Below are 26,198 nucleotides of genomic sequence, written 5' to 3'. Positions count from 1 at the left end.
TAACTAGTGTTTTTTATTTTTTAGTTTTTTTAGTTTGCTTTTTGTTTGTATTGAACTAGTTAGAGTATTGACTAGTCAATACAAAGAGAGTTGTTGGGAGCCCAATGACTTTCTATATCCCCCTTTTCTTTGTGTATAAATATGGGGCATTGCCCCCACTCAATGTATGAATTTTATTGTGGATTACAATCAATAAATTCATTATGTTTCTCTTGTTCTTAAACCCATTTAGTGGGTATTTGTGTGTGAACCTTTTTTGTGGTTCTTTTGAGTGTTCATTTCGGTATTTTTAGTGCAACTCTTTGAGTGTCCGTTGTTGGTGATTTAGTGAACATCTTTGAAGGAGCTCATAGTTTTACAAGTTTATGATTGAGATCATTTGATTTAACCTAGGTAAAAACTTTGGTGGGCATTTGCAAACTCTGAAAAGTTTGGTGTGCACATGAATTAGGCCTAAACATTTGAGGGGTATATGAAAATTTTCCTAAAAATATAAAGAAAAATAAAGTAGATAAGAAACAATAGGTGATTTTTTTCTTATGAAAATATAGATAAACATATATAAAAATAACAAATAAAAATATACTCAAAATATATAAAATAAAAATTTGTTTTGAAAAGATTCCAATATTAATTGTGATATCAGTGTGTTATTTTTATTAGTGATATTTGAAAATATCATGATATTTCTTTCTTTACTACTATCAGTGATATATATATATATATATATATATATATATATATATATATATATATATATATATATATATATATATATATATATATATATATATATATATGCCTATTCATAACAAACCCACACGTACAGCGTTGAGTTGTGCTCCTTGTGTTCATGCTTGGTTCTTGTTTCCTTCACAAGCAGTTTGCATCTCAGCTTTCTGAGTTAATTTTATTGTCTTGAGTTAGCTTTTGAAAAATGACGAATTGAGCTGAACCCAGTCATGAGCTGTTTGTATCGTTTCCAGGCCCTATTAATTTGTTGATATAATAGAAATGAATTCTTTTACTCATACATCTTGTTTTCATCTGGTTTACCATGTATCTTGCATCCGATGTGAAACTTGCGCGGGCCTCAATTATTGTTTACATGGAATTACTTTCTTGCTCATGGGTTCGTTTAATTAAACTATTTTTTCCCCTTATAATGACATCACTCCCACCTGGACCATTTATTGCTTTCTTGAGAGTAGGGCTGGGAAACGAGATGCACAGCTTGCTGTTCAGCTCAGCTTGGCTTGGGAATTGAGCTTGGCGAGCGGGCTACGATCCAGCTCGTTTAGGTATCTGAGCCTAGTATGAACAGGGGAAAATTGGCTAGTGTAGGGTTGTTATATATATTATATACATATAACATATATATTTATACATATTATATACATTATATAAGTTATCAAATTTTAAAAAACACTTAAGATTTTTTTTTTTTATAAAACAAGTGAGCTGATTATCGGCTTGTAGAGCTCAGCTCATGATGAGCTCACAAAACGAGCTGAAGTGGCGGTTTACCCTTAACGAACCGAGCCCGAACAACCCAAGCCCAACTTGTTCAGCTTATTTACCCACCCTACTTGAGAGTGATGCATCCTGCTAACTCGATAAATAAATTTGAAAAGTTATGAAGAAATAGCACAAAACTTCAACTCATAAGCATAGCCAAAGTGAATAAATTTGGGGTCTCTCGTGGTTTTATTGAAGGAAAACAGATTTTGTTTTCTCATGCTTTAAAATTTTAACTGAAGATTGAAATCACTCTTTAATATCCCAATAATTCCATGAGTATTTACAAAATTATAAAAACATCAATTTCTCTCGCTTTTTATCTTATTCTTGGAATATGCAAAGACCATTCTCTAGAAAGAAGCTAGTTTGAGAACCTCCAGATAAATGCGATTTGATTTTCTGGATTGAGTACTTTTTAGCATGGTTATAGTGACTTTCTAGATGGACTAGATAGGCAATCTACACCTGGATTGGCATGGTATTGGTACCCATAGGCTATGGTGTTATTGCTACCAAAGAGGTTTGTTATTTTTCAGCAAACCTAGATAAGTTCAAATCTTTTCTGCTTTATATCCCAGCTACTCAGATCACAGGATTTCTCTTCTTATTCCAGTGCACAGAAGTATGCTTGTCATAATGATTCTTATAGATGAATTTTTCAACTCTGCTTCTTGCTAGAACGCAATCCATGCCTGCTACAAGTTGTCAGGTGACGCTTGTTAGAGAAACTAGAAGTGAACTGCTTACATCTCTATTAAATGGATTAGATGGCTACCACAGACCTTAATCATCCCCATCTCAGTTCCGCAGAAGACTATGTCATTGGCAGCCAAGAGGCTTGTTATCCTGCTTCCGGCTGAAAATGCCCCCACTTTTTGTTGTTTTTCCCTTAACCAAACCTGATTAGAAAGCTCTGCTTAGTACAATGCATATATCTGAATATTTGGAAACAGAAAATGTTGATCAACAAAGAATTAGCTGACCGAAAAAGAGAAAAAGAACACCTGAAGGATGCTTGGAGAGGACTTGCAAGTCAAGTACATGAAGTCCTCTACCACTGCCATTGTCCGCACAACAGCCTTCTTGCTAGCTGTTGCCACTGTGACAAGTGACCCATTCTGCCTTTTTCTTATCTGCATTAGTTTTTATTTTTTTTAATAGCGGCGACATTTTTTTTTCCTAAATGTGACACTTCATGAAGATACATACCTTGATGTTTGAACCTTTGACAGCAGCACCTGCAGTATAGAGGCAGTCTCTGTAGACAAGAAGAGAGTTGACGGGTTTGTTTTTCATCCACCAGCTCTTTGCAGGCCCTTCAAATTCACGCCTCTGATCAGTCACCAAATCTACTTCCTGAGAAAGATTTGGATCTATGCATGTTAATGGATTTAACATGACATGGTTGCCTGATGCATTAATTGTCATCACTGTAGGCATTCTGGTGATGTTATTACAAAAAGCATTATTGTCACCACCATATGCATTCTGGTGATGTTATAAAGAAACATTAATACATTGTGCACTTCCAATGTACAGCTATTAAACGTGCCACTAGCTCTTTGCTAACTACTAAAATGCCCACTCTGGTGACAATTAAATGCATGAAATCACAATCTCTTTTCTAAGTTTTGTTAGGAGTATTATGGAACTGTGTTTATTCCTATCTTTAGAACAACAGCAATAACAACAGTAATGATAAGAAGAAGAAAACCAATCTCTAAAAATTAACAGCAACAAGAAGACAAGAGTTGATGGGCTTGTTTACATTTATCAGAACCATGACCATCTGCATATCAGAGATGTTTTTGACATGTGGATGTACACAAAGACACATGTATGGACATCTCTCTCTCATTTCCTTTTCCTCTGGTGGTCCTTTTCACTACTAAGCTGGCTATTCAAAAGCAGGTTGAAATATCATGAATTTTTTTTATTATGGACTATTATCGAGAAGAACCATGACCATCAGCATATCAGAGATGCTTTTGACATGTGGATGTACACAAAGACACATGTATGGACATGTCTCTCTCTCATTTCCTTTTCCTCTGGTGATCCTTTTCACTACTAAGCTGGCTATTCAAAGGCAGGTTGATGTCTAACACATTGCTTTTCATCAATTTGGAGGCCTGGAGCATGTAGTATATTTTAGGTGTGTATCTCCAAATCTTAGCATTTATCATGTGAATAGGCATTCTGATGTCACTTTTATAGTTTGATCTTGGAATGGAAGATCATCAATGTGTCCAACTGTCAAATATACTTCATCCATATTTAGTTATCACTAGGATCATCTGTCCACCATAAGATTCGAAAAAATAAAAAATAAAAGGAGAAGAAGATTCACCTGAATACTTGAATCCTTGCAACCTAGGTAAATCTTGCCTTGTTCCACAAAAAGTGCCTGTAAGTATTTATTTTTGCAGATAATCTTGACAATACCTGATGCATCACAGACCTGAAAAATCATCCTTTTAATCAAAACTTAGGTTCATAAGCTGTTTAACACGTGCTGATAGATTCTATTTGAGGAGTTTTAGTGCATATTTTTTAGATGATGATGGTGGCACTTTACTATTTTATGGAAAGTTGGTATTTTCAAGATATGAGGAAACATCATGAGTAACTTGAGCTCCTACAAGAAGGATCTTGTGTCTTACCTTAAGACCTCGGCTCTTTGTAATGGCAAAAAAGAGGCGGTAATGAGCCTCTACTCTATGAATTGGTTCCTTCAGTTCAACTACAGCCAAACACTCTAACTTATGCTTTACCATCTGCCAAATCTGTAAAAGAACTATGAATTTTTACAATATATACAGAAACATTATCTTTAGTACTCTAACAAATAATAAAACCCATGTTCATTACCCTGACGGTCTTGTCTGTGGAGCCACTTAAGAGGCTATCTCCTGGCTCAAAGAGAGCGAAGCATGTCACTGCTTTTTTATGCTCCTTGACCTCATGTACAAGTTTAGCTAACCTTTCCTTGATATCCCACACCTTAGGTGGTGCCCCATGATGTCAGTTTTAAACATGATAAATGCAACAACATATTAAGTCTAGGAATTATCACACAATGCTACAACTATGCAATGAATGGCTGATGTTACTTCAACTTTAGATTGAAAACAATTGTGAACCTTTTATGAAATATTCATGAAGCTGAGAATGATTGTGTTACCTTAACTGCACCATCCGAATGCCCACTGTAAAGCTGTCCCTTGTAATATATAAGTGCATGTATTGCTCCACTGCTTTTGTGTCCAAACTCTAAAATTTGTGTGTGGACACATGAAATATGCTGCTTTTAACATAATAACTAGTAGGTGAGCTGAAGCTAGTCATTCAGTATGATTTTATTTGTTCAAAGCAATGCCATCTATGTGAATTTAGAAACAAGTTAGACTCGCAGATAAATGCAGTGGCATATGGTGAAAAGATTGCGAAGGCCATCAAATGTATAACTAATTTATAGTGGTAGCATGATAGGTGCTCATTTGCATGCTAAAATCCATTGGTAGAATTAAAATTAGAAAAAGGTAATCTACTACAAGGGCTTGATGCTTTTATAGGAGAGAGAAGTCAAAGTCACTGAAGACACTTCTTAAGTTGAGGGGTCTAATATTTGGAAAAGTCAGCATTAAAAAGTAAGGAGGAAGTTAATATGACGCACTTTATCTGAATTTAATGGCATGGAATAATCTATTGCTTTCACTAATTCCTCAGCCACCCAAGTCACATTTGATAGCTGCCTTAGTGACTCTTGCAGTTGTTCAGAAATATTTACAAGTTTTTGCATTCCTGCAGTACACATCAAAATTTAGGGGCCTATTAGAGATGCTTTAGGAGATACTGTCAATATGAAGCACAAATTTCTGTACAATACCATGGCTAGAGGCATAGTTGAAGAGGAAAAGACATGCAAGAAGTCTGTCTTCCAGCTCAGATCCAGGATGTAGAAAATGTGCTATTCCAGTTAACAAGGTGTTACATGCAGAATCTTGTAGAGAATTCCCCACTGATGCAAATTCATACCCCATCCGTGCAACAGCTATGAGGCAATCTCTTGAAACTCTAAGTATCTTACTCTGAAGCCCCTTTCCTAGTGCATGGAAGACTGGATTTCCCATAAGAATAATGCTCCTTGAGATCTTGCGACACCAACTTTCAGAGTCTATTTCCTGCAAGAATTTTTGCCTTTGTTATGAGCAATTTATTAACATTTGATTCTTCATTATTCAATGAAGATTAACAAGCAACAGTATCTAGTGAATGAAAAGCAAAGCTGCTTCATGTTTTCTTTTTCCTTCTCTTTTATATTCAATCAATATAACATTCCCTGGTGATCAGAGGGAAGTACTCATGGTGTTTTACACTGCAGACACCAAAATAGAGCTATGATCAAGGTGGCACTCCTCTGCCCGTAACAGGACGTCTGATCCATAATGGTGGTTTCTCCTTGTTATCAAAAAAAAAAAAAACAATATAACTATTGTACTGGGTCTGTAATTTAACTAAACTAGAAGAGTCTCACCTGTAAACTTTGGTCTGAAATGTCTAGATTTTTTATCATGCTCCTATGTGTAGAGGAGTGTAAGCCTGCTTTCTTGATCAACCATGCAATAGTTGATGGTTCCCCTGTCATGGTGTAGTTCCCTCCTAAATTCGCTAGGATAGAAGCAGCCAATATCTGTGTGTTGGCGTTCTGGTCACACGAAACTGATCTCAGGAGGACCTCTATGGACTCTTCTCTGAATATGCTCTTACCAACTGACTCTTCCTGGAGCAAAATTGAGTTAGCCCTTAATCATGTAAGCTCTTGTAGACATTTATAGGCATGTTAAAAAATGACAGCCAGACAGGGAGTTTGTCCTTGCTACTTATAACCACATATGGTGTAATGAACATGTCCAAACAAAGTAACTTTGTTATGGTATATATATATATATATATATATATATATATATATATATATATATTTTCTCTTATGGACAGTTTTGTAATATGTAATTCTCTATAGGGGCATTTTGATCTTTTGACCATAGAATCGTTGGGAGCTCCCCAACGATCATAAATATGACCGTTGGGAGCTCCCAACAACTCTATTTGGGAGCTCCCAAGTGGCCTCTCTCTCTCTCTTCTATTTTGTATAAATAGGGGTGTTATCTCCCTTCATTCTTTAATGCTTTTAGCTCAAGCATATGCTCAATAAAGATATATTTTTTTTATCTTTTGTGTTGCTATTGTTGGCTATTGTCCCATATTGGACTTATGCTTGTGCACTTTGTGTTTGTGATCTTGTAAGCCCTTAGAGGCCTTTGTTTTATATTTTTCGTGCATTTCATTACATGGTATATGAAGCATTGGGCTCTTGGTCTTGTGGAAAGTGGAAGATCAAGTGTTCGTGATTGTAGGAAAGCATCCAAAAGTGTTTGTGTGTTTGTGGTGACTCAAGTGGACATGTTCTTCCACGTTCTTTTCTTTCTCTCTCCCTATCTCTTCTATCATTCAAAATGGAGCATGAACATAAAATTCATCTCTTTCAAGCTAAATGGTTCCAATTACATGGTGTGAGCATCCACTAAAAAAAATAACCTCATAAGAATGAAGCTTTGGGGATATGTGATGGGCACTATCTTGGAGCCTCAACTCAAGCTCACCAAACTAGAAGGAGATGCTCGAATTAAAGCTATTCAAGATCATCAATCTAAGGTAGAAGATTGAGAAAGTAGTCATGCAAAAATTCTTGCATGGTTTATGAATAATGTTGAGCTCAAAATATGTGCCAACATTGCAAAATTTCATAAAACCAATGAGACATGGTTCTTTATGAAGGATATGTATTCGAAAAAAGATCTTACAAGACTACTGCTTACAAGAAAAGATTAGGACTACCACGCAAGGAGACTTAAATGTCCAAAATTTCTTTAGTGCTCTATCCCCTTTATAGGATGAATTGACACTCTTGGGGCCTAAGTGGGTTGCCATTGAATACGTGGAACTTAGGCATCAACAAATGGAGAGAAAATAATTTTTTCAATTCTTGTATGGGCTTCGGCCCGAATTTGAACAAGTTAGATCTTCTCTTTTCCATAGATCTAAACCTCTTCCTTTGAAAGATGCAGTTGCCAAAATATGCCAAGAAACTCGTCTTGATATAATTAAGGGAGGAGATGAAGTATTGATGCTTTTTAAACCCGGCAACTATGTAAAGTTTTACAAGCCTTCACACTTTGGGAAGTAAAATAGCTATAGTGGTAATAATAACTATAGTGGTGGATATATAAAAGCTATTTACCACTATTGTAATAAGTCGGGACACACGAGGCTCGATTGTCTCAAGCTCAATGGTACCTCCAAGAACAAGGTAGCTTCCGTTGAAGAATTAACACCAAAGAAGACTCAATTAAAAAAAGAAGAGACATTTTCTCTATCTCAACTATTGGAGGTGCTTCAACAATTACTCAAATCCCCATCAACTTCGGGTGCCACAATAGTTTCATTCTCTCCTCCAAGTATGTGCTCTTAGATTCTTGATTCGGGGGCTTCCTTTCATGACACCACACGAGAATGTTCTATCTGATATATGCACTAATTCAAAATTATCTTGTGTTTATACCACGGATGGTACATCTTTGTAACTCAAAAGTATTGGAATCTTAGACTCAAAATTCTCAAAAATTTTGTATTCCAAAAGTTAAGGTGGTTTCAAAATTAAATTTAAATCTTTTTTTAGTTTCTCAGATCTCCGACCATGGATGTGAAATTTTCTTTTCATCTAAAGGTTACTCCATGCATGATCTCTGGTCCAGAAAGCAGATTGGGCAATGTCATAGGAGGGGAGATCTCTACTTTATGGATTCTTTAAATCTTCCTTTGAAATCTTTTTATAATTATGTATAAGATAAAGATATTAAAACTTGGCATAAAAAACTTGGACATCCTAGCTATTCAAAGATGTATCTCTTTCCTTTTGCAGAAAAATTTTGTAATGAAAAATATGTTATTTGCAAATATTGTATTCTTGAAAAAATGAAATCTACTCTATTTCTTAATAGAACTATAGAGACCTTCTCCGGTCATATCAAAAGGAGGCTACTTATATTATGTTACTTTTATTGATAATTTCACTAGATATGTGTGGATTACTTCCTCAATCTCAAGTCTGAAGTTTTTTCCTTCTTTAAAGAATTTCATATGATTATCAAAAATCAATTTCAAAGCAATATTTTCATTCTTCGATCTGACTCGGGTGTCGAGTACTTGTCTAATGAATTTCAAAATTATTTAAAACAAAATGAAATTTATCGTAAAAATCTTGTCCTAGAACTCAACAAAATGGGCTAGCCGAAAGAAAACATAGACATATTATGAAAACCGCTAGGACCCTATTTATTTCTAAAAATATTCTAAAGAGCTTTTGGGTCGAGGTCATTTTAACATCAACTTATTTGATAAATAGGATTTCCTCATTATCTTTATAAAACATTCTCCATATGAAAAATTATTTGAAAGAACACCCAATTTTAAGCGTCTACGAATTTTTGGTTGTAAGTGCTTTGTTCTTTTACATAAAAAAGATAAGTTATCTCCAAAAGTCATTAAATGTGTCTTCATTGGTTATGAGAAAAACTAAAAAGGATATAGATGCTTTGATTTTAAGAATAATAAACTTTATGTTTCTAAATATGTGACCTTCTTGAAAAATGAAAATGGGCTTGATAAAATTAAAGAGAAAGAAGAAGTAGCTTATATGTTTTTATTTGATCTCTTACCAAGTGAAGGTGGTCCTTGTGATATTTCTTTGGATGATAATGAAGAAAATTTAGTTAGTAATGATAATGGGCATTCTAATGATGAGAATGCCGAATCACCATTGAATAATGGTAATGTTGTTGAAAAAACTATACGAATATATACTTGGCATGAGCGAGGAAATCCTCCAAGTGCTTTAGAAATATATATACAACTCTACTATAGAAGAAACCTTATTTAGAAGATCAAGTCATGTCTCTATCCCACCAAGTAGGTTTGTATCTTATGACACTTTGACACCAAACTATAGGGCATGTTTAACAGCCTTACACTCCTATCATAAACCCTCACATTATAATGAAGCCAAAAATACCCTACATTGGGTTGAAGCCAAGAATATAGAATTAGATGCTCTTAGAAAAACTATGACTTGAGAAGTAGTTACATTACCCTTAGGAAAGAAGGCCATAGGTTGTAAATGAGTTTTTAAGGTTAAAATCAAGAGTGATGGGACCTTGGAAAGATATAAAGCTAGGTTAATGGCTAAAGGATAATTTCAGAAATACATAATTGACTATGAGAAAACCTTTGCACCAGGAGCTAGGATGGCTAGTGTTAAGACCCTCATAGCCGTTTCATCTATTAAAAATGACCCATATATTAACTCGATGTTAAAAATGCATTTTTCAACAAAGAATTAAATGAAGAGGTTTATATGGATCCTTCACCGGGATTTAGTATTGAAAGAGGTAAAACTCTTAGACTTAAGAAGGCCTTATATGGTCTTAACCAGACTCCTAAAGTCTGGTATGATAGATTTAATAGTGCTATGACTCATCTGGGTTTTTATTCTTACTATACTGACTTATATCATCTGGGATTTAGTATTGAAAAAGGTAAAACTCTTAGACTTAAGAAGGCTTTATATGGTCTTAACCAGGCTCCTAAAGCCTAGTATGATAGATTTAATAGTGCTATGACTTATCTGGGTTTTCATTACTATACTGACACTGCTCTTTTTGTCAAAAGTACATGTTCTAAGGTTGTTATACTTCTACTTTATGTAGATGATATGGTAATAACTGAAAGTGACAAATAGGGGGTTAGTACTATTAAAAATGTTTTAAAAGAAAGTTTTGATATGTTTGATTTGGGTTTTTTAAGATATTTCTTAGGTATTGAAGTTGCTTACTTTCCTAGAGGGTATATCATTTCTTAAATGAAGCTTGTTGCTGATATTTGCGTTAAGTTTGACATTCAGATGATAAGAAAGTAGAAACCACTGAAGTGATCAATGCAAAATTAAGGCTTGAAGATGAGACACTTCTCGAAGACCTCACACCTTATCGCCAACTAATCGGGTCACTCACTTGTCTATCACCAGACTTGATATAGCTCATGTAGTTCACTCCGTTAGTCAGTTAAATCATGCTTCGACTACCATGCACATGAGTGTTGTGTTAAGAATTATCAGATATATTAAGAATACCATAACAAATGGACTTTTCTTATCTTCATCATCTTTCTTGGATTTACTTGCTTATATTGATGCTAATTGGAGAGGAAATCCCAATGACAGAGTCTCAACTACGAGTTTTTATGTGTTTTTAAGAGACTTTCTAATTCATGAAGATGCAAGAAGCAACAAAAAGTATCTTTGTCCTCTACTGAAATTGAATATCGTGTAATGACTACGACAACAATAGAGCTTGTGTGACCAAGAAGTCTTCTCAGAGGCATAGAAGTAATTATCTCAAAACCTTCGAAGATATGTTGTGATAATAAAAGCGCAATCCACATTGCGAGCAACCACATCTTCTATGAGCAAACCAAACACATTGAGATGAATTTTCATTATGTACGTGATGAGTATCTAAGAGAAACTATTGAGTTGTCGTATGTTACATCAGAGTACCAGTTGACTGATTTCTTCACCAAAGCTCTTCCTACACCTCGGTTTATCTTTCTCCTTAACAAACTTTCAGTCACTTCACCATACGTTTGAGGAGAGGTATTTATATGTGTATATATATTTATGTATATATATTTTCTGCTATGGACAGTTTTGTAATATGAAATTCCCTATAGGGGCATTTTTAGTCTTTTTATATGTAACATGTATTTTTCATTAGGAACACTATTTTTCCTTTTTATTAGTATTATTTTTTTGTTTTTTACTCTTTAGGACATAGGATTTATGGTCTTTTGACCATAGAGTCGTTGGGAGCTCCCCAACAATCATAAATATAACCATTGGGGAGCTCCCAACAACTCTGTTTGGGAGCTCCCATATGGCCTCTCTCTCTTGTATTTTGTATAAATAGGGGTGTTATCCTCCATCATTCTTCAAGGCTTTTAGCTCAAGCATATGCTCCATAAAAAAATGTTTTTTATCTTTTGTGTTGCCATTGTTGGCTCTTGTATTGTCCCATAGTGGACTTGTGCTTGTTTACTTTGTGTTTGTGATCTTGTAAGCCCTTAGAGGCCTTTGTTTTATATTTTTTGCATATTTCATTACATATTCAAACATTATTCAAGAGAACATGATATAAAAGAAATTTCCTGCAATGTTGCAACATCAACAATGATATAGCTCCATCAAACATGAGGCTGGATTGGTAGGAGAGGAGCTTCAGCTGGCATTCCCTATGCATATCTTTTCTTCTTTTTAGATCTTTTTGTGTTTTCTCCTATTTAGGGTCTTCATAAGCAAAGATAATGGGATGAGGCTATGAACTGGTAATTTGTATTGTCTATCTAAAGCAACAACCTCCCCTGATGCAGCGAGGGGATCGACTTCGATGCATTTGGCTGCAGAAGACGATGGCACGACTCTCACGATCGTGCGATGTGCAAAAGATAAGAAGAATGTCCACCGAAACGATGGCACTAGCTTTTATTTCAATATGATTCTCAATCAAACAATGGGGTGAACATAAACAAAATAAGACGAGCAATAGAAAAGAATAAAGAAAACCCAAAGAAAAACTGCTGACAGAAAAAAAAGAAGAAGAAGAAGGTTGTAGTAATATTCCAGATTCTCTGCCTCACGCAACCCTAGAAGAGGGTTTTTAAAGCCTGCTAGTGGACCCGGGTCTCGGGTCCGATCCTGGACCCGAGACATCTTCACTCTGCAGATGGATCTGGGACGATCCGGGCCTTCCCTTGTCTGGAGTAGGTGCGCAAGGTCACGTCCCTACATCGGGTCACCTTACCTGCGATCAGATCCAGCTCCTGGGACCGATCGTTCATCCCCTGTGGGTCGGGTTCCCTGGTCGTGCCTGGGTGACGCGAGACAGGCCCAATCTGGTCCTGCTCTGCATCATTCTCCCTTGGTTAGGAAGAAGTCGGCTCTGATACCTGCGATCGGATCACCTTACCTGCGATCAGATCCAGCTCCTGGGACCGATCATCCATCCCCTGTGGGTCAGGTTCCCTGGCTGTGCGTGGGTCACGCGGGACATGCCCGATCTGGTCCTGCTCTGCATCATTCTCCCCTGGTTGAGAAGAAGTCGGCTCTGACGATTTGTTGTCTCCACAGTAAGCATATAGATCAGACACATTAAAGATAAGCGAGATGTGCCAATCTTCAGGCAGTTCAAGGAGGTAGGCATTCAGACGTAATCGCCGAAGGATCTTGAAGGGGTCATATTTCTTAGGACTCAATTTACCATAAGTACCCACTGGGAAACACTCTGGACGCAAGTAAACCCATACTAACTGACCAACTTGAAATTGAACATCACGATGACACTGGTCTACGAAAGCTTTGTAGGCTTCGTAGTTTTCAACAAGTTTGGTGCGAACCTGCCTGTAGATATCACACATGTACTCAACGGCATCAAATGTGTCTGGGGCTGGGTCCGGAAGACTAGACACAAGTGCTAGATCTACGACATGGGTTGGTGACCACCCATAAACTACTTGAAAATGAGACTTGCCCGTGGATCGGTTGATGGAACTGTTATATGCGAACTCGGCTTGCGGTAAGACTATCATGTTTTGACATTCTCCCCAACTAGACTCCTTAGCAAGTTCCCTAGGGTGCGGTACACAACTTCGGTTTGGCCATAGGTTTGTGGGTGGCATGCACTACTGAACTGGAGCTTAGTTTTCAATAAGGCCCATAACGATTTCCAAAAATTGCTCATAAAGCGCGTGTCACGATCTAAGTTGATCGTGTGGGGGAAAACCATGAAAGCGGGCCACGTCCTTGAAGTAGTACGAGGCTACTAACGAGGCGTCGGTGGTTCGCTTACACGGGACAAAGATAGCCATCTTGGAAAATCGGCCAACCACAACTAAGATAGAATCAAAACGATGCGAGGTTCTGGGAAGACCCACAATTAAATCCATGGACACATGTTCCTAGGGCCGCTCAGGGATAGGCAACGGAGTATACAAACCACTATTCTGATGTCGACCCTTGGATACTTGACACACTCGACAACTTTGAACAAACTTGACATCTTTGCACATTTTGGGCCAAAAGTAGCGTTCATCTAACAGAGCGAACATCTTATTATCTCCAAAATGCCCAGCTAGTCCCCCTTTATGTAACTCGAAAATCAATTGAAGTCTAAGAGAGAAGGCAGACACACATAACTTATTACCTCAAAAGAGATAACCATTATGTATACTGAACCGTGGGTCAGCTGTGCTATCAGGGGAGAGGCACCCTTACCTGCTGGAAATCAGGGTCCGTTGGGTACAACTTCTTGCACTGCTTAAACCCAATGACCTGCACTGACATAGTCATCAAAAGACTATTCATCCTGCTAAGTGTGTCAACTACCTTGTTCAGAGTACCTGATTGATGGCGAATAGTGAAGGTGTACTCTTGCAAGAAGCTGACCCACTTGGCATGTCTAGCACTCAACTTCTTTTGACTATTCAAATACTTCAACGCCTCATGATCCGTGTACAAGACAAACTCCTTATAAATGAGATAATGCCTCTAATAACGAAGGGCTTGTACCACGGCATAAAACTCAACATCATAAGTGGAGTATTGACACCTGCCTTGAGTCAGCTTTTCACTAAAGAAAGCAATGGGCTTGCGGTTCTGACTCAGGACTGCACCAATTCCCACTTTAGAGGCATCACACTCAACCTCAAAGACTGCGCTAAAATCAGGAAGGGCTAAGACAGGCTAGTCATTTTCTCTTTAATGAATGTGAAGGCCTTTCCTGCGGCAGACGTCCAATGAAAACTAGTACCCCTTAGGCACTCTATGATAGGGGTCATGAGGGTGCTGAAGTTTCTCACAAAACGATAGTAGAAAGTGGCTAACCCGTGGAAACTACGAATCTCTCCTAAAGTCTTTGAGGTAGGCCATTCTATAATCGCACGGACTTTAGCAGGATCCGCCGTAACTCCATCAGACGACACAATAAAACCCCAAAACACAACACTTGACGTCATAAACTTACACTTTTTGGCATTGACATACAACTTTTTCCTCCTTAAAATCTCTAAGACCTGACACAAATGACGCAAATGATCAGACAAAGATGAGCTATAAATCAAAATGTCATCAAAATAGACAACAATAAACTTCCCTATACAAGGACGCAATACTTGGATCATCATGTTCATAAAAGTACTCAGGGCATTTGATAACCCAAATGGCGTGACTAACCACTCATACAATCCATCATGTGTCTTGAATGCCGTTTTTCATTCATCCCCCTCTCGAATACGGATTTGGTGGTACCCACTTTTTAAATCAATTTTGGAGAAAATAGAGGCACCATCCAACATATCAAACATATCATTTAAACGAGGAATGGGAAAACAATATTTGACAGTGATGCGATCGATTGCTCGACTATCAACGCACATGCGCATGGACCTAACTTTCTTAGGGGTGAGCAGGGTGGGTACGGCGTAAGGGCTAATACTCTTACGAATAAACCCCTTTTGCAGTAAATCCTGAACCTACCTCAGCAACTCGGCATGCTCGGATGGGTACATGCGATACGTGGGGAGGTTAGGGAGACTCGATCTCGAGACAAAATCAATGGCGTGCTGAACCACCCTCATCGAAGGTAGACCATCAGGAAGGTCATCTGGCATAATATCGTGAAACTCCTCAACAAGGAGGGCGATATCCGCGAGAACGGACAACGACGTACTCATCAACAACTTAGCCACCAGGGCATAGCAATAATCACCCTCCCGACAATGGCTCAAGAAAGACTGGTAAGATAGGCCCGCGAGCTTGGGAACTCGCTCAGGCTTATCCACAGTGGAAAAACCGGTCTCCTTGATAGAGAGAAGGCCTATTTTATGACCCTTAAAAATAAAGGAGTACGTGTTCCTACGACCATCATGAATGGTCTTGCGATCAAACTGCCAGAGACGACCCAAAAGAATGTTACACACACTCATAGGGGCTACATCACACCACACTTCATCGTGGTAATGCTCCCCATGGAGAACCGAACTAAACAACGCTGGGTGATGGGAACCTCGTTCTCTTTCTTGAACCATGTCACCTTATATGGTTGGGACAATTTCTCCGTTTTCAAGTTCAAGGTGGACACGACACTCTCGGACACCATATTCTCACACGCACCAGTGTCGATAATAACATCACATGCATGACCCTCACAGTTGCACCAGGTTCTAAAAATATTATTCTGCAACCATTTTACAGGGGTCGACTCTCGGGGTGCGGTCAAAACATGACAAATGGACAATAAATTTTCGACGTTGCCGTCGAACTCTACGACTTCCCTCCCATCCTCTTCCTCAACTAATGACTCGCCCTCACTCTCACTATCGGATGCTGACTCAACAATACCCTCGACGAGATGGGCGTTCTTGTTCATGGTGGGGCACTTGGACATGACATGTCCTAACTCCTGACACCTAAAACAACGGATAGTAGACTCACTAGGTTTGGCTTTGGATCGGGTATTGTATGTGGGTCCAGACTGGTCAGATTTGCTAGGGTCTATTCTAGGGGTGGACTTTGAGTCTTCCTTCCTAGGGGAGCTCGCTCCCCTGGTTGGGAAACTCGACTTGGGTCGACTGGACTGGCCACTATGGGAGGTCCTATATTCCTGCCTCCTTTTCGATTTTTCCTCCATATTCATGACATAATTGCTTGCCTGATCCAAGGACTCGACTGTGACATAATTGAAATCATCAGAAATAGCAAGACAGAGACTAGAAATATACCTCGTGACCTGTTGGTGAGCAGTCTCCTCGATCTGCACTCGCAGGGATAGACGATGAAACTCAGCAGTGTACTCCACCACAATACGGGTGCCTTGACATAGGGTCAGGTACTCCTTGTAGGCTCTCTCAGCATGATCTGACGACACAAACTTGGACTGCATCAACCTCTGCATCCCCTCCTATGTTTATATGCGCTCTAGTCCCTGTCGCTCTCTCGACCTCTACAACTCAACCCACCATGTCTATGCTAGGCCTCTCAACCGAGTGGACGCTAGAGAGACATGACGGTGCTCAGCAACAATGTGGTAGTCGAAGAAGAATTGTACGACATAGGACCAGTCGAAGAACTACTCCGCATCAAATCGCCCTGCGAACTCCGAAAGATCTAACTTCACCCATATGTGAAGGGGTGCTCTGGTGCTCTCTACTGACGGGTCTCCACCATTCCTGCAGGGTACTCGTTCCAGAAAACGTCATCATCCATCACGATCTCATCTTCTTCTCCACGGTACTGCTCACCTGGTAACTAATGCTAACGAACTCCCACGACATGTGGTCAGCGCTCAGGTCGCGCCGGTCCCTGCTGAATCTGCATAGCTGCTGCTGGAATCGGCCTTGGCCTGTCCCCCTCGTGAGTGGGAACCATCTGTGGCTGACGTTGAGGCACCTGTACGACAGGAGGTCCAACTAAAGGTGGAAGGGTTGGTCGGGTCTCGGGCTCTAGGTGGGTAGGAACAGGATAATATGGGTTTGGATTATGGGTTGGGTTTGGGTGGATGTAGTGGGTCGGGTATAGTGTGGGGTTCTAGATCGGGGATAGGTTAACTGGTTGGGTCTGGTACGGGTATTGTGTTTGGTTGGTGTAGTATTGGGATGACTCACCCGATTGGATCTGGATCGGGTCAAGTCCTAAACTATTCGTTGGACCCAGTATGGGGTAGGTAGGATCATGAATCGAGTTGTGGTGTGAGAAGGCCTGGTTTGAACTCGATCCTTGATCCACAACAAGATAGGTCTGGTTTTGACCCAGCTCAAATTCAAACAGGAGCTCCGTCCGGATCCGATATAGGTTTGGGTCGGCATTAGATCCATTTTGGGGATTAAAAGTAGTGGTTGGGTCTGGTTCGGGGCGAACCGCGAGCCAAACCCAACTAAGTAGGTCGGGTATGGGGTTTCGAGGCTCAGACCCGCTCTCGAGGACCCAAAGGATGGTCCCCGAGACCCGGGTCCAGGCCCTACTAGTCTCGGCTCCTGGCCGGACCTGTCGGGTTCGGTCCGATCCACAGGGGATCACCCCCCTTTGCTCGCTGGTGGGCTGTGACCGAGCCCCCACGCACGGGCGCTAAGAGGGTCGATAGGCCAGCTCCCGCCCAGGCTGAAGCTGGCACGCCTACAGCCTAGCCTGCAGCCCCTGAGTCGGGGGTCGGGGGTCGGTGCCAAGCCTGCGTACCCAGACCGACGTTGGGAGGTCCTTCAATGGGCCCCTGGGTCGGTTGGAGGGCTCCGCCGACCACCCGAGCGGCAGTCGTGCTAGGGTTCAGAAATGGCACCCCTTGCTGGAGCGTCTCGCGGCTGGCATTCCTGCGCAGATCCTCCCCGATGCCCTCCAGTTGCACAATAGACTGACAGTTCAGTTGGGCTGGGTCAATCACTGCAGCATTGACAAGACCGACAGCACCGTCGCCCACTCCCGTACCCATTTTTTGGGTTGATGTCGTGTGCGGCTCCGCTGGCGACTCTAGGGCGATGAGCAGACCTTCAATCCCATCCAGCCGTTTTGATATCCCTGTCACTTCTTTGTTCATGCGCAACATATTTTCTTGCATTTTGGTTATCATATCCATCATACGCATCATCGGATCTTCGTTACCGGTTTTCTCTCGCTCTTTTCCACTTGCAGGATCGTTCCTCGCCTCTTAAGCCATGCTGCTGATGAAGGAGGAAGGTTGATGCTCTGATACCACTTTGATGCAGCGAGGGGATCGACTTCGATGCACTTGGTTGTGGAAGATGATGGCATGACTCTCACGGTCGTGCGATGTGCAGAAGATAATAAGAATGTCCACCAAAACGATGGCACTTGCTTTTATTTTAATATGATTCTCAATCGAACAATGGGGTGAACATAAACAAAATAAGACAAGCAATAGAAAAGAATAAAGAAAACCCAAAGAAAAACTGCTGACAGAAAAAAGAAGAAGAAGAAGGCTGCTGCAATATTCCAGATTCTTTGCCTCACGCAACCCTAGAAGAGGGTTTTTAAAGACTGCTAGTGGACCCGGGTCTCGGGTCCGATCATGGACCCGAGACGTCTTCACTCTGCAGATGGATCTAGGATGATCTGGGCCTTCCCTCGTCTGGAGTAGGTGCGCAAGGTCACGTCCCTACATCGGGTCACCTTACCTGCGATCGGATCCAGCTCCTGGGTCCGATCGTCCATCCCTTGTGGGTCGGGTTCCCTGGCCGTGCCTGGGTCACGCGGGACAGGCCTGACCTGGTCCTGCTCTGCATCATCCCCCCACCCACCTTTTTTTGACAAAAGATTTGACATGATTCATTCCGGGTATGTGCAAGAAAAAATCTGCCACCCTTCAAAGTGGAGTGCTTCTTCAAATGGAAATTTTATTATAAGAGAAGATTTACCATAATGTCTAGCTCAAGCAATAAACTTGCTGCAAAAAGTTGGTGCTCAACTTGTACTTGTTGGATGCAGGTTACCAATGTGTGCATAATGTTGGCATGACCTTCTTGTCGTATTTGACGCAATAGACCTATGGCTGATGACCTGATGCATAGACAAACATTATGTCAAACATATTTAGTCATTATGGAAATGTTGTGTATCTTCTTGATAAGTTGGCAGCTTCAATTAATTTGTTATAGAATTCTCTTCTTTAATTGTTTGTCTAATAAAAATGAGTTATTTGCTGATCATAGTATTACCATGATACACTTAGGTGCTTTCACAAATTAATAATATTATTGACAATCACAACTCTTTCATTCTCAAGTTTGTTAGCAAAAACAACTTGGCAATTTAATGGTCAGAAATATGCTACTACAATATGAAGGATAACTGAACTAAAGAATATTGGGGGAAAAAGCAAGCTGAAAAGAAAATAGGAGCCAGAATCTGGGGAACATTACATTAAATCTTGTAGATCATTTAGTTGTTATGCCACTATATTCAAAAGAATGAATCCGTGCAAGATCTAATGTTTTTTAGCATATAAGTCACCAATGAGACAAGGACTCATGACCCATGTCGTCTAGTCTCATACAACAAGGACAATGGCATAGTAAACAGGTGTTTGTGTCTTTTAAGATACACATTTGCTGTTGAAGACCAAGAGGCCAATGGTGATGTAGCCTCCCTAATCCCTACAGTTTTGCGGATGTTAGGATACATGAAACTTGAGCTTGTGTTGGCTGAACTGTCATAGTTTCTCAACATCATAAGTTTAATGCTGACACATATAACATATTGATCTGCTACTTTTCTTGATGCCTAGGATGTCCATGACTAGCACAAACAACTCGATGAATATTGTATCCATGACCATCCCTAGGAATTTCCCTGTGTTAAGGTGGAATTTTGGGTCTTCTTTTTCCATTCTAGGATCTAATCTTATAGTTAGTTAGTTGTTCCAGCCTAGTAGAACTGCTGACATTTCTTTGTCTCAGAAAACCTTCCTATCTTTTCCATGTTGGCTGGCCTGAATTTTGTAGTTTCTTGTTGTTTCTTCATATTCCAAGTTTGCATGAAATTATATTTTTTATTACAGAATTTGTTGAACAATATTAAAAGTTTTTCTGGTTGTTGTAGGCATGAGCTCTTATCTTGAGCATGAGGTCATGTACTTGAATTTCTGCAGGATATGGGGATGAACTATGAAGATCAATCTTTGAATCAAGCATTAATGTAAGTTTGAAGAGGATTCATTTGTTATTATCTAGATTAGTACTATATTTCATATATTATGTCTTCATTATGAGTTTGTTTCTTGCTGTGTTTTGTGGTGTAATCATCCTCATGTACCTTTTGTTCTTATTTTCCTTGCATGTTGTCCTCATGACTTTATAACACAATTAATTATTAATAAGAAGCCTTGCATAAAAGTTTCCTTGGGCATTCTTTTTCCTTGAGTGTTTCTCGTGTATATTTGGCATCTTCCCTTTTTCCTCTCTGGAATCCAGGTCATTATTCTTTACCAAATTTCCATGCTATTTCTTCATCATTTCCGAATGGTTGCATGTTTCCTAATTTTCTTAATTTTTCTTTTATTCCTCTTTTAAATTGCTGTTTTTATGTTTTCACCATGTTTAATAGAAATTGCTTCTAACTGAGTAGAATTAAAAGAGTAATCTAACCCATTTTTTTGGTTTAGTTTGCATGACGAGGATGAGTCTCATTCTACATATCACAATGTACAACTAATAGTGCAAAGCTCATCGTACTCCAAAAGTAAAAGCATGACATGTTTCCAATCTTTGTACCCATGAAAAGGTTGGTTGTATGTTTTTAGGATGAGATCACATACTGTTACTAACAAAGGGGAACAATATGATTGCATGCACATACCTTGGCAACCGGAGAATTTCATATAAGAATTCAAGTACAGCACATCTTGCTTGTTCTTCTTTGCTCTGAAGAAGTCTGATAAAAGGAGCCATGGGAGTTACTTGTGCCAGAAAATTTCTACAGCTTCCATCTGATCTCATGCACTTCACCAATATGGTTGCTAAAGAAACCCTTTCCTCAAGATTTGTAGAACTAACGAGGTTCACAAGTCCAGGTAGAATCCTCAGAGACAATATTGCCGTTAGATGCATGTTATTAGTTGCATCATCAAATGAAGTTACCAGTCTTTCAATCATCATTAATGCTGCCACTGCAGGAATTAGAGGAATGGATATAGCTCCCTTCTTATAAAGGTCAGCATTGCTTATAACCTCCACTAGTACTGGCAAAACTTCTAGAGATTTTATCTCTTCTGGAGTTGGATTTAACAGATAAATTAAGATAGCTGCTTCATAGATCTTTTTGTTTAAAGCATTAGCCAATGAATACATATCTATGTTTTTCTTCTTGATGTAATTAAGTGTGGAACCATCTTTCAATATCAAAGAACATAGTATGGATATACATGCCCTTATAACTTCTTCAACTTTGGATGTCAAGATAAGATGTATCAGTTGGCTAAGCACTGCTTCCTGCAGCATTATACACCTCTCTAGGATATCATTTTCTAATTTTCCCCAGATGGTTGAAACTTCTAAAATAGCATTTTCGCTGTTCCCTAGCTCCCTAGAGGAGCACAATGCTGATACTGCTGTTTCAAATCTCTCTTGTATTTCCATGCAAATGTCACTGTTGGATTGCAAGCTTACAACACCATGTATCTTTTGTCCTGCAAAATCTATATTTTTCCATGGAGATCTTATCCCATTGTTGAATGTATAAAAGTTGTAGTTCTCGGGTGCCATGCATGAGCAGTGGCCCAAACATCTGACATTTTCAGTAATTCTTGTACTATGTAAAGCTGTTTCCCTTTTGCTTCCTAGCGGAGTTGAAATATTGCTTGTTGGAAAGATATTGGTTACATTATCAGTCAAGTTGAACAAATATTGTATCTCGGCACTACTGAGTTCTGAGTCAGAGAAGTTCAAGTCACTGAAAGTGCTATAAGATCTGCCAGAAATGGAGAACCTGTTAGTCATTCCATTGGCTTCTTGCAGTAGGCATCTTCTAGACCCCAGTGGACATTTGTCTGTGTACTTCAACACTGGAACCAAATGATGACTGAACATCTTTCTGTGTGTTATGAGGACCAGTCAAAGTCAATAAAAGCCTGGAAATTCCACAATTCTTCTCCACTAATCTAAACTAACTGCATCATTGAAAAGGAAAACTCGTTCGATTTGAGAGTATGAATTTTACCTCTCAAACACACTCATATTTAGATAACGGTCAGGGTCCTTTGATGCATGAACTTTAGCATTAGTGTCTGGGATAACTCCTGGACTTTCACTTGCATGCACCTTTGCCTGATTTAAAGAAGTTTAGTTAGTATCCAGAGTCTTTATAGCTATTTTATCCTTCATTAGTTTGAAAATAACTTTGTTAGGCATGGACACTTTGGGAATCAAATGTGCTGCTTTATTTCAATTTGAGTGATTAATAAAACAAGCATGACTGCTTCAATTATGAAGCACATTTTTTGTATCAAATGATCTTCTCCTAGTGAACTAAGGCATTTTTTTCATCAACCATGTGGAGGTATGCAAATTCTTAGTTGTATTGAACACATTTAAAAAGTGTATGTCCAGAGACTTCTTGGTTGCATAAGCATATTATGTTCTCCCACTGCATCAAAGATGAATGCATATGTCCAGAGACCTCTTGGTTGCATAAGCATATTATGTTCTCCCACTGCATCAAAGATGAATGCATATGTCCAGAGACTTCTTGGTTGCATAAGCATATTATATTCTCCCAATGCATCAAAGATGAATGCCAACTTTAATGTGATTCATTCATTAGTTTGCCTATGGGCATGTAGATGGCAGATCATCCCATCATTGACCAACTTTAGACTGCAGCAGTCTGATAAAATATGATAAATATGCCCTTTTATGTTTAATTTATGAGCTAGCATGTAAAGGACACAATATGCATGAACCATCATGTTGGTCCATCAGTTTTTACTATCATTCTTTTTTCTTTCTCACATCAATCAAATACGAGTCTTGGATCTTTTCTGTTGAGCACTTCCATACCCAATTTTTGATATTCCAGGTATTTTATTTGTTGAACTATGTTATGCCATTTCCCTATATGTATGAGTTTCTTATTGTGTTTCAAGTTCCAAACTCAAATTGGACCTTGATTGGTTTAGGCTGAGTACTTGTAACGAAATAGGGTGAAATGGAAAAGGAAAGCATGATGGTGAGTCATTTTCGTGTTGAATGATGAAGGGTTTTACAGTATAATTGTTTGTCAAGTATTGGGTTGAGTAAAGCTGTAATGGCTGTCCTGGAAAATGAAATCATCCATCATTCATTTCTCTTTCATTGAGGCCATTTTAGTAATATATACTGTATCGTGAAATTTGTTTTATTTATCTCATATTTGTGGCAGTATAACCTCTCTTTAGAAAAATTGAGTTCTATTAAGGCTCTTATAGAGAAGACTGGCAGAACCAGATCAGTCGTTTCATTCTGGTCTCCTTTTTCCCTGTTTAAGGATGCAAAGAGGTCAGATGTGAGCCTGGTTATGCTTGACCTTACCAGGTATCTGACTTTTGAAGAGTGGCTCAGGTTCTAGATCTGGTCTGACTTGGATCTCACACTGGAGTCTCAGATATGTTTATGATTTGGGCGCCTGTGGTATGGGATCCACTTAAAATGGGACAAATCTATAAAATGGGCCCATTTAGACTTGAGTATAACCCAGATCCAACTAGATCCAACTGTATTTGTTCCCAATCCAACCTAGATTCATATAGATCTGAAATGATCGGTCAAATGTGCATCTGACATGCATTGGAACCTTGACTGATTTGCATCCTAAAGAGATGTAAAATTATTTTATGACAAGAAGATTTTCAGTTCTCTAAATGATGCAGTGATTTTCGATTGTTCTGTTGCAAAAAGAACTTTTAATATGACAGATAAAGCCAATGTTTACCTCGTGAAAATATCTTTCTTTCTCAGCATGTTGGCAGAACTCCAGATGTTTTGTCCCCGTATCGAGATACCTACACATACAATTAGCATGTAAGGTGTCCTGTGTGCATTTGTGAACTTTATAATAGACTTACATTTACACCAAAGTAGCATCCGAGAAACTGGAGGATTGGGCGTATTATGAATGAAAGCAGTTGATTTTTTTCTAGCAAGATACCAGTATCTTTTCCCCTTAGCAGCTATATATGTACAAGGTACTTTTAATAGCAATTCCCATAGTATTCCTGAAAGAAAATTAGGAGATACATGCCCCAATGTATGATTCTGTTCTGTGAATGTTTGCGTGTTTGTGCACTTATATCCAGGCAAAGCATTTTCACAATGCTAAGAGGAAAGTTGTACCAACATACCCAAATTCTAAAGAAAAAATTTAGGATACATGTTCCATTTCTGTGATTCTATTCTGTGAATGTTTGCATTCTGTGTGTGTGCATTTGTGTCCAGGCAAAGCATTTTCACAATGCTGAGGAAAAACATACAGACGTGTGAATTTTAAAGAAAATTTAGGGGTACATGTCCCATTGTGTGATCCTGTTCTGTGAATGTTTGCATTCTGTGCATGTGCAGTTGTGTTAAGGTAAAGTATTTTCACAGTGGTAAGAGGAAAATTGCACCAACAAGAGTGAATTTTATACTTCGCACATTTAAAGATTCTTGGCACTCCTAGGTGCCAGAGTGCTATTTTTCATTCTACAATCAAGTTCAATTGCATACACTAGTCAACAACAAAGGCATGACTAAGTCTACTTGGATGAAATATACATCAAACATTCATCTTCAATTAATTTGACACACGTGCACACACTTTGCAATTGACCTAAAAAAAAAGCTTATGTTTTTTTCCTAAATTTTATTTATTCATCAAATTTATAATTTTCTATGTGACACTGTTTTCATATGGCTGATATCCATGCTTTTTCTCTTATGGTAGTGGAATATACTGCATTTATCCTTGAAGCTATCATTTCCACTAGAAGAAGCAACTTGGAATCATTTTAGTAAATTCTTGTGAATGAGAAGATTAGAATAGGCAAGTCTTTCAAAAGAAAGTAGAAACAAAAAATGCAAAATGTAGGTCAAGTCCTGTGTCACAGATGAAACTAAAGCTGCAATTGTTGCTTGATAGGACAAATTATAGTTGGAAAGACCACATGGACATCTTGAAGGCTTCCACCGTTCACTTGAACATGTAAACAGTTACGTAAAGAATAATTGATGTACCGGATTTCTTGTACTTCTTCGCTGCAGGTAAATAGCTGACAAGAACTGCCCTCTCCATAGAAGACCACTTGATAATACATCAACCAATCTTTGTATCTCCGTGCCTGCTGTCTCGTTGTTTCATCAATTGCATTCTCACAATACTCATCAAGAGACTCAAGCTCTGGACTCTGTTGCAGGTCACACATATTTTCTCCTGCAGGACTTTGGTACACAAAGATCTGCTTCCACAGACTGGGTGCAAATTCTTTGCGCATGTCGCGCGGCGATGCCAGCATGGCTTGAAGAAAATGAGACGTCATCTGCAGTTCCTCGCTCCTGAGCTTCCAAACCAAAGACAAATAAAAATAAGCGCACGCTACGATATACTGATTCGAAACACCCCCTGTTCTTCCATGTTCATCTAACAGTGCTGGTATTTGCAGCATTTCCTCTGCTTTCTGCAAGCAAATAATTCTCGATTCTGATAGCTTCATGAGCCTGAGTGCCGCTTCGATTTTCTCAATCCCCCAGTAGAGGTTGGAGATAACAGAATGGTCAGCGAATTCGAAAAACTCTTGCTGTTTCCGAATGTTGAGCTTGGAAGCGCATCGGAGCTTCAAAGATTTACGTTGCTCGGGGTGCATGAGGAGCTGAGACATGTAGTCATCTACTAAGATTGTCAAGGCCCTTAGCGAATTCAGATCTAATCTTTGGAAGCTGTTACCAGCAGAGAACGAGGAGGAAGCAGATGAAAGGAAGGAAGCCATCGTGGAATTCGG

At 39.1% G+C, this 26,198-nt stretch overlaps 2 protein-coding genes across 2 annotated transcripts; both read right to left on the bottom strand.

Moving 5' to 3' along the window:
* Nucleotides 1–1,809: 1,809 nt before the first annotated feature.
* Nucleotides 1,810–5,705, bottom strand: LOC149846422 (putative E3 ubiquitin-protein ligase LIN-1). The gene is made up of 9 exons (XM_089997986.1): nt 5,198–5,705; nt 4,706–4,825; nt 4,393–4,524; nt 4,185–4,307; nt 3,872–3,982; nt 2,731–2,877; nt 2,526–2,654; nt 2,304–2,420; nt 1,810–2,213 (listed from the first exon to the last, which is right to left on the bottom strand). The coding sequence occupies exons 1-9, from the start codon at nt 5,336–5,338 to the stop codon at nt 2,196–2,198; spliced, it is 1,038 nt and encodes a 345-aa protein (XP_089854112.1). The 5' UTR covers nt 5,339–5,705; the 3' UTR covers nt 1,810–2,195.
* Nucleotides 5,367–26,198, bottom strand: LOC149846421 (putative E3 ubiquitin-protein ligase LIN-2). Its single transcript, XM_089991215.1, has 7 exons — nt 25,438–26,198; nt 24,158–24,227; nt 22,409–22,515; nt 21,050–22,282; nt 19,111–19,252; nt 6,059–6,304; nt 5,367–5,705 (listed from the first exon to the last, which is right to left on the bottom strand). The coding sequence occupies exons 1-7, from the start codon at nt 26,184–26,186 to the stop codon at nt 5,367–5,369; spliced, it is 2,886 nt and encodes a 961-aa protein (XP_089847341.1). The 5' UTR covers nt 26,187–26,198.

The sequence above is a fragment of the Nuphar pumila genome, chromosome 2 (assembly GCF_984573655.1).
Source record: "Nuphar pumila chromosome 2, dmNupPumi1.hap1.1, whole genome shotgun sequence".
Taxonomy (NCBI): domain Eukaryota; kingdom Viridiplantae; phylum Streptophyta; class Magnoliopsida; order Nymphaeales; family Nymphaeaceae; genus Nuphar; species Nuphar pumila.
This window is presented reverse-complemented; position numbering and strand designations above follow the sequence as displayed.

Bases quoted from the DNA above. Each gene is read 5' to 3' on its own strand.
- LOC149846422 (XM_089997986.1), bottom strand. From the start codon at position 5,338: ATGTGTACTGCAGGAATGCAAAAACTTGTAAATATTTCTGAACAACTG. The intron at 4,826-5,197 runs GTGCGTCATATT...TGTTAAAAGCAG, and splicing joins TGCCATTAAATTCAGATAAA to CATATTTCATGTGTCCACAC. The intron at 2,655-2,730 runs GTATGTATCTTC...AAACTAATGCAG, and splicing joins TCAAAGGTTCAAACATCAAG to ATAAGAAAAAGGCAGAATGG.
- LOC149846421 (XM_089991215.1), bottom strand. From the start codon at position 26,186: ATGGCTTCCTTCCTTTCATCTGCTTCCTCCTCGTTCTCTGCTGGTAAC. The intron at 19,253-21,049 runs GTATGTGCATGC...TCTATGCATCAG, and splicing joins GAAATTCTCCGGTTGCCAAG to GTCATCAGCCATAGGTCTAT. The intron at 5,706-6,058 runs GTGAGACTCTTC...AAATTCTTGCAG, and splicing joins TTTCAGACCAAAGTTTACAG to GAAATAGACTCTGAAAGTTG.